General features: G+C 46.0%; 1 protein-coding gene across 1 annotated transcript in view; it reads left to right on the plus strand.

Annotated features, from left to right (window-relative positions):
* NOTUM (notum pectinacetylesterase homolog (Drosophila)) overlaps positions 1–7,178 on the plus strand; it is a 14,152-nt gene extending 6,974 nt beyond the window's left edge. Inside the window, exons 2-9 of the mRNA XM_009881285.1 lie at positions 973–1,033; positions 1,930–1,988; positions 3,463–3,565; positions 4,366–4,557; positions 4,905–5,005; positions 5,105–5,252; positions 5,855–5,902; positions 6,012–7,178. Coding sequence (XP_009879587.1) covers positions 973–1,033; positions 1,930–1,988; positions 3,463–3,565; positions 4,366–4,557; positions 4,905–5,005; positions 5,105–5,252; positions 5,855–5,902; positions 6,012–6,318 — 1,019 coding nt within the window. The 3' untranslated portion in view covers positions 6,319–7,178. The remainder of the gene's footprint in view (positions 1–972; positions 1,034–1,929; positions 1,989–3,462; positions 3,566–4,365; positions 4,558–4,904; positions 5,006–5,104; positions 5,253–5,854; positions 5,903–6,011) is intronic.
* Positions 7,179–8,680: the final 1,502 nt, after the last annotated feature.

An 8,680-nucleotide genomic window follows, 5' to 3' on the forward strand; every position in this document is an offset into this window, starting at 1 on the left:
GCTCTCGGTCCTGTGGTCGGACGCCCCGAGGCGCCTGCTGCCCCGCGCCCGGGGGGAGTTTTAAAAGCGCCGACGAGCGCAGGCGTTGGGATGCGAGGCTGTCACTGGCAGACGGCGCTGCTCTGGGGGATCTGGCCAACGTGCCCTCTTCATTGATAATGCACACATGTGCTCACAAACCTGCCGGGATCGTCACAGTTGTGCTTTAGTTTTTTGGTTTTTAAAGAGACTTCGTGTTTCTCTTAATCCTGTCAGAAGAGCTGTTCCTGGCCCCCTCACTCTGTGTGTCGGCACCGATGCAGTCCCTCCTGCGCTGCGCTGGGTGCGCGTGTGTGTGTGTCGCAGGGTTGGCACCATGTGCGCAGGGAGAGATCAGATCTGGGCTTTTACTGGGAGCTGTGTGCTTCCCCCTTTTCCCCGCTTGCAATTGTGTAACGTCACTTAACCAGCTCAATGATTCTCTGTATGAGAGCGCACATTTGGTGCATACGTAAAGCGTTTGTAGCATCTATCAGCATCGCGCATAAGATGCATTAGCGCCCAGATACCCATGCTCTGGAGCACCACGCTCCTGAGTCAGCACAGAACTGTTGAGCTTCTCTCTTCATTCTTGCTGCTTATGCTCCGGCTCTCTGAATACCTAAACCTCTGTCATTCACACAGATCTTATAATTGCTGGAATTCACCTAGGATTTGTTTTTTGGAGAAGTGCTTAATTTTAAGTATGTGTCACAAGGTCTTTACCGCAAGAGGGTTCTACGTGGGCGTCATCTCTAGTGCGAATCAAATTCTGAAAGTCACATCTGCCCAAGGGCAAATTTAGAAATGTTCCTTCCACTTCCCTTACCAATGTTTTTCATCGTGGATGTTTGTTTTCTGTGTGGTCAGGGATCCTGCATGAGGCTCATACGGTTTCTCTGAAGTCACAGACTGTCATCTGTACATTCTTTGTTTCTTTGTGCCCATCTGCAGGAACTGGGATCCTGTCATCGCAGCCAGAAGAAAATCCCCACTGGTGGAATGCAAACATGGTGTAAGGAGGGACAAACAAGGGAAATAGGTTTATACTTAAACAGCATCTCCTGCCTTGTAGGCTAGCAAGAATGCTACAAAGACAGACTAAGACTAACACTTGTGAGAGGAAATTGTATGTTTCCTCATTTGTTCTAGTTCAGCTCTCTAACAAGTAGCGCTGGCACGGTCTGGAAAAACTTAAGTCCAATCTCCTTGGAGTTTGGGGTGATCTAATGAAGACAAACTGGGGATAGTGTAGGGAGCCTTCTCGAACACCTGAAGTGGCAAATACTGTTGTGAGCGGTGGGCTGGTAGTGTGTTACACGTTTGCCAGTTTGAGAGGAATGTGGAGCGGCTCTTCTAGCTCAAAGAAGAGAAACGAGAAAGACACCAGTTTATATATCCATCTATATAGGAGGGAAAAGCAGAAGAGAGGGATGCTAATTTGCGTTCTGCAAGCTGGAGACAAAAATGGGAAGGTAACTTCATTCCTGCAAAAACCTCCAGTGGCTGCAGTCAGCATTTACACTGCATTGACAAGGTCTTCTCATTTTTCGTGTGAAAAACTGAAGCACAGAGAGTTTCCCTGTGGCAGGATATCCACCGTATTAGTGGGACAGCTAAGAGCCAAATCTTGGCCCATCGTTCTGTCCACTGAGCTCAGTGCTTCAATTAGATTGATAAAAGACACAATATTTATTGATTTGACTCGGTAAAACTACCAGTGCTCATGAGAAAATTCAAGACAGTTATAATTGTCACTTGGCATGCAAGAAGGTAAGTTGTCAAACGGGACAAGAAACTCTTCCCTTTTCCCCTCTCCAGGGTTTAATTTTCTTCCAGTTACTTGACCCTGTCCTCACCCCTCCTCTCATGTCAAAGGAACATCAGTACTCACACAACTCTCTCTTACAGATTCATCCCTTATTGCTCAAGTGATGTTTGGAGCGGTGCCTCTTCCAAGTCTGAGAAAAGTGAGTGTTGCTGATGGGCTGTTGCTGCCCCAGACATCGCACATTAAAGGATATGGCCAGACTTCTGTGAAATTACGTGAATGAAGAACAGCCTTTTTCTTGCTGAAGGGCAGGAAAGAATATCAAGCTTCTTCCAGATAAAACATCCTGATCTCTTTAGCTCGAGCTGTTGTGACATAGTTGAGAGCCACTGCTTGCAGAGCTGTTACACTGGTGCAAGGATCAGAGGAACGAAATTCCTTTTAGATGAATCTCCAGGTTCCAGCACACAGCAAATTAAATGGTGTAGCTGAGGAACCATGGTTTGTGGCATGCGGCTTTGGCTTTGCTGATCTGAGGGGCAAGTGCAGTGAATTTGGTTTCAGACTTCTATCAGGAGGATATTTGGCCTTTGACAGGAGCCGTCGTGTCTCAGGCTAAAGCCATCCGCAGGTTTCTTTGGGAAACGAAGAGTAGTTCATCTTAAAATGTGCATTGCCATTGGCTGTCGTTCTGATGATGACGGAACTCTGGGATTCTGCTTAAAGGAATCCTCTTCCAAATTATGCTTGATTTTGTGCAAATGAATTGTTCTACCTGATATACTTCTCTGGGTTTCCCAACTCGGGCAGGACTGGTGTCTGGGTGCAGCAATGTCTATAGAAACACCAGGGGCTTAGTTCTCCTCTCGTTTGTTCATGAAGGGTTTTCTTTGACCAGAATGGACCTGCTGGTGGTGTACGCTGCTGTGAACAAAAGAATTTGGCCTAAGGTGCTCCGTGATGTGGCACTGAAAAGGCAGAAGGTTAATGCCTTTCTTTGAGTTGGTCAGTGAGTTCTGGCCTTAAACCAGATACGGTGTCAGTCCGTGGCTCTTCTCCCTCACTCTTACGTTGAGAAACTGGCCACTGGTGGGTACCAGAGGTACAGGTTTTGTCACAGTGAGGAACCTTTTCACTTCATCACAGCTTCTTATGACTGTTCCCTTGAAGCAGTTACATTTCAGCACACGTGGCTGCCTTTCGGTGGTGCCGAGGAGGCAGTGGTCTATGTAGGTGTAATGTTTTGGGAAACGTTGCTTGTCTGAATTGGCTTTATGAATTGGGGAAAAAAGGGATGCAGTTAAGTTGGAACTGGGATCCCGGGTGGCAGGAAGGCGTGCGTGCTCCTCGTATGCAGAGAAAGGGTCCCAGCGCCTTCCTGCTTTGCTCTTGTTTTTCTTCTCCAGGTGCTTACCAATTCCTAAGCGCTGTTGTAGGAAGGTGTGCTTGTGTTACTGTGTTCTGTTCACTCTCTGTTCAGTTTCTTTCAGGGAATCAAGTTTTGTACGGCGGGGGGAGTATCTCTTGTTGGATCTACTTGATAGAGGTGGAGAAAATGGGCTGGTTTTAGGTTCATGATCTCTTCATACAGTTCTTAAGCATTTGTGGAGAGGAAGCAAAAGTCTTAGCTTGGACAGGAAAGAGTTTTGTTGACACTGAGCTCTCTCTTCCAGATGAATATGCCTTCATGGGAGCACTGATCATTCAGGAGGTTATAAAGGAGCTGGTGGGAAAAGGTCTTAGCACTGCAAAAGTGTTGCTGCTAGCAGGGAGCAGGTAGGTATCTGCAAGATTTCCTGTGGTGAAGACGGGAGATTTCCACAGTAGAAAGCTGTTAGGGAAGAGGTCTCAGCAGATCCTGAAAACTTCCTTCTAGGAGTACAGTAACTCTAACACAGCAAACCCTGTATCTCTTCTCAGCTTTCTGCTTTGAGTGGTACAACAGGGGATGATATAATGTTATTTACTTGGCTTTTGGTCCAGGTATGCTTATGAGAAAATGGAGAAAATAACAACAAGGTAAAAGCTTTGCAAGAGGGAGGGAATGTGTTCATTTTTCCCTGCACCAAGAATGCTGGCTCCTGTTGGCCCGCACCATGGGACACATGCCTCTTGTGAATAGATTTGGGACGTCTGAATTATAAAATGAAACTTGCCTGACACAGGTGCTCTGGATCGTGCTCTGTTGCCGAAAGCTGCGGTGCACTCAGCATGTGTTGCACAGGGGTGTCTTAACAGAAGTTGCAGGGGGTGAATTTGTTTTACTTCAGATTCCTTTAGGTTTTGACCAGCCAAACCCCTTGCAAATGATGTAAAGCATGTAAGTCTCCCAGGAGAAAGAACAAGAACAGGATTTGGTTTCTGAGGTATCAGAGTGTTACTCAGCACTGGCTTTATTTCTGAGTGTTTTTCGCAAAGCAAGGAAATAATTGGTGACTGCCAAGTTAGTGGTGGATTCTCCTGTGGATAGGTGAAGTTGTTTATAGAGAGTCCCTGCTGTGAGAGGGTACGGGTGCTCGTCAGCCATTAATAGCTGTGTGCGCTGCGTGACTGCAGTGTTAACGTGTCCTTTGCAGTGCGGGAGGGACAGGAGTGCTCCTGAACGTGGACCGAGTGGCAGAGCAGCTGGAGGAGATGGGGTATCAGGGGATCCAGGTTCGAGGATTGGCAGACTCCGGATGGTTCCTGGATAACAAACAGTACCGCAGAACCGACTGTATTGACACCATAACGTGTGCTCCCACAGAAGCCATCAGAAGAGGAATAAGGTACAATCAGGTGCTCTAAAGTACAGTTTTATAAGAGGTTAGAGCGTGGAGATGTCCTCCTCCTTCTCTATCTTCCTTCATTTTGATACTCAAAGAGTATTTATCATCTACATCAGTGGGTTTTCCATGATTTTATTGGAAAAGACAGTAAGTTAAAGTCTAGCCATGCAAAAGAATGTGTGAAACTGTAGATGCTCTCAAATGTGTTTGTGGGACAGTGTAGCCAAGAAAGTGCTCTGCTGTCAGTAAGTTGGAACTGTAACCAGAGCTGAAATAGGCCAGGATATGAAAAGGCTGTTGTTAAGACAGCACTATGACTTTCATTCTATTACTGCTTTGTCTTCTAGGTATTGGAATGGTATTGTTCCCGAACGCTGTAAGCTGCAGTTTAAAGAGGGAGAGGAATGGAATTGCTTTTTTGGATATAAGATTTACCCCACTCTTCGATGTAAGTATCAGAGGAGAGACATAAAATGCACGCTAGGCTTTCCTCTGTATCCGTAGCTAACTTAGAGCAATTCCTTTTCCAATTTTTTTGTCCCCCTAGGCCCAGTCTTTGTTGTCCAGTGGCTCTTTGATGAGGCCCAGCTTACCGTGGACAATGTACACCTCACTGGCCAGCCTGTTCAGGAGGGGCAGTGGCTCTACATCCAGAACCTGGGTAGGGAGTTGAGAAACACCTTGAAGGATGTGACGTAAGTATTTCATTGAGGGAAACCTGGCACATTTATTTCTAAGAGACATTGTTATCTAGTATCCTAGCAGCTTTTCTCAGATCTCTGGAGAAATGGATGTTGTAAATTTGGTAGCTATGAGTTAGTCTACATGGAGAACCTTGCCTTTTTAATTTCTGGATAAGTGCAAGGTAATTTCCAGCTTCACAATTACCAGCTGCTCTTTGTTATCGATAGGAACATGTTTTTTTTCTTTCCTACCTCTAAGGTGAGGTCTGAGACTCCTTGCCATTGCACAGCCATTAACCTCACAGGGATGTTTTGGAAAGTACTGATCGTAAAACATGCAGATAGTGGATGAGGCAACAGAGGGGGAACCATTAATGTGCCTGACTCGGTTCATGCGTTCAGGAGTCTCTTGTTGCAAATGTGCAGTTAGGCAGGAGGGAGCCTCTTTTCTTCTGGATGCTTTCCAGTCCAGATATCATGATAGTCATTGCTTTTTCTAAAAATCTTGTCAGGGGAAGCAAAAATTCCACCCTCTACCTAGTCCGGAAGGTTCTATTTAGGAGGAGTTACTTTGTCCTTCCAAGACCTAATCCTTGTTTCCCTTTTTCCTTTAGCGCTAGCTTTGCTCCTGCCTGTTTGTCTCATGAGATCATTACGCGCAAGTGAGTGCTTTTGCAGATTCTATGAAAGGTCAACAGGGAACGGGTGGGGGAATGAAACAGTTCCGACAGCCCGGCCCCTCTGACGCAGTCTGCACGTTTGTCTTTTCAGTCACTGGACAGACATCCAGGTGAAGGGGACATCGTTACCCCGTGCTCTGCACTGTTGGGATCGGAGCCTACACGAGAGCAACAAAAATGGGAAGGCCCCTCTGAAAGGCTGCCCAATTCACCTGATTGACAGCTGTCCGTGGCCTCACTGCAACCCCTCGTGCCCCACTATCAGGGACCAGTTCACAGGGCAGGAGATGAATGTCATCCAGTTCCTCATGCACATGGGTTTTGATGTTCAGAAGATGGCACAGCAACAGGGCCTGGAGCCCAGTAAACTTCTGGGGATGCTCAGCAGTGGTAACTAGGAAGGGGGCTTCAGAGGGGCCGAGCGATTAGATCTGGAGGAGACTCCGAGCCCTTCTCCCACACTTCCTAATCTTCTTCTGTACGCTCATGCAGGCAGATGCACGCTCACACCCATGCATGCTCAAACCTGTACACACCCACGTGCTCCCACACTCTTGCACACCTAGGATGTGTCAAGAGGAAAAAAAAAAAAGGCAGTTTCTTGCTTACACTATTTGACTGGAACTCGTTTTCTCCAAACTCCACAGAGCTCATTTTTGGCCATTCACATCCTGTGTTACACAAGGCAATCTGATACAGGGAGCAGCAAAGCCGTAAATAGCAGCAGTGAGAACCTTCCCCAGATCTAGGACTTCTTCCCTTGCCATGAATTTCACATCATAGACTTGATACAAGTGGTGAAAAAAGCAAGCACTGGATTTCTTTTGTCCAACTAGAAGTGAAGGAACGATTATGACTTCCTGGAGGTCAGCATCTCATGATGAGTCACAGCATATAAACCCAGGACACGTGCTAGGGATGGACACTCTTGTACTCAATTTACTTTCGTATTATTTTATAAAATGACTTTTTTATTACTTTTTTTTAAACTAAGCAAGAAATATAAATGATATTGTTTTGTAACATATTTTTTTTAAATAACGAAGAAACCTCTTGCTACTTTGGCAACGTGGACATATTTATTTTAATATGTAAAACGCTATTTATAAGGGCTGACCAGAGAACCGTACATATGTCTTTGTAAAGTTGTATATGCTGCTCATTTGGATGGGTTATCCTTGTGATCACTTGTGCCTGGGAGAGGGCTGAGGGTGGTATTGACGTTTTGTAATAATTAGACTTCTGTGTTCCCCTTGCAGTATGCTTTGTCATTGTTGCTCTGATGAGAGGTTGTAATACGAGGTCTAAGTACAGAGATTTTCACCTGGCACCTGATGTTTGCATATCTGCACAGTGTTTTCAGCGTGACTGTGATCTGCCAGGTGTTCGGGGCCGTGCACGTTAAGATGCAGGGAGATGTGGTTTTGCAGCAAAGGCCTCTGTCCTGGTGAGAGAAGCGTTTGATCAGACCCACTGGCGTGTCTTAAAATGGGGAGTGTTTGGAACATAAAAGGCAGAGAACACAGGACAAGCACCGACATATTTTTGTTCTTCTAGTCGTTTGCAAACACGCCCACCGCAGAACACAGAGAATCCCCTTTGGTGGTAGTGGGAGGAGAACGTAGTGGTAGGAGGGATGAGGAATGCGTGACCGATGCTGGAGGGAGCGGGAGAGCCGTCCTCAGCGCGGAGCACACGATCAGCGGCAGAAGAGCACCGCGCTGTAGTGTGCTGCGGCTGCTGTAGACAGACCTGTGCAAGGAGCGTGATCTCATCCATTCCACAAAAGTCCTTGGTGCCGACTTTGCATTTGCTTGCACTGGTGTAAATGTTTATACAACATGTAGACCACAGAAAATTAGGGCCTAATTTTAGAAAAATTCCATGCACTTTCAAGATAGGTCTTGCCAGGTTAAAATGGTAATGCTACTTGTAAGATCCATTGTCCTAGGTGGGTAAAACCAAAAACAAACAAAACCGCAGCCGTTCGGTTACTTTTCATGGACTTCGGCAAACAGTCGGGCAGTGCCACCTAGGAGATTAGCCGTCCCGCTGTGCAAGATGGGTTTAGTACACATTTAAGATCAAAAAGTAGCTAAAGAGAAAGTGAACGGTGCTCCCAGCAGAACTGAAACGTAGGAAAACCATCAGTGGAATTTCCCTAAAATCAATCTAGGGATTACTAATATCCTTTATGTTTTAATGACTTGGGTATTAAAGTAAAATTGTTCTGATTACATTTTTCATGCCACTAAGTTAAGAGGCTTTTCAGTACAGACGACATTTGGAAAAGCATGCAGGAAGATGGGATTCCTTTGAGGGCTGGAGTCCGTGGAGTCGGTCAAAGCGCCAGTACTTGAGCAGTAGCCGGAATTTCTGCTGTGCACTGGGTCGTCCGTTGGGAGCACCAAGGGAAGCTGCTGCGTGCATTGCTTGTTTGCAGGATGACTACGCAAGATGATGCACCTGTAGGTACGGCAAGTGCCCTGGGCTGTGTCCAGTGATGTATTTCTAGGAAACAGTTAAGTATAAAGGCCACTGTTGGAGTTTGGAATACTTTTTGCAGAGCTGCTTGTGTGTATGCAGGTAAATTAAATCTACAACATTAATTCAAAGGTTAATTTCTAAAAGGCAAAGAACGTTTGGAGGGGATGTTTTCCTTGCAAGCACAGGAAAAAATTCCTGGGAGTCAGGGATCACTCTTTTTGCTTAGTGTGCCACTTTTCAAATGTTACAGGGAGAAGTCTCAGAAATATTTTT

Source organism: Charadrius vociferus, unplaced genomic scaffold (genome assembly GCF_000708025.1).
Source record: "Charadrius vociferus isolate BGI_N301 unplaced genomic scaffold, ASM70802v2 scaffold373, whole genome shotgun sequence".
Taxonomy (NCBI): Eukaryota; Metazoa; Chordata; class Aves; order Charadriiformes; family Charadriidae; genus Charadrius; species Charadrius vociferus.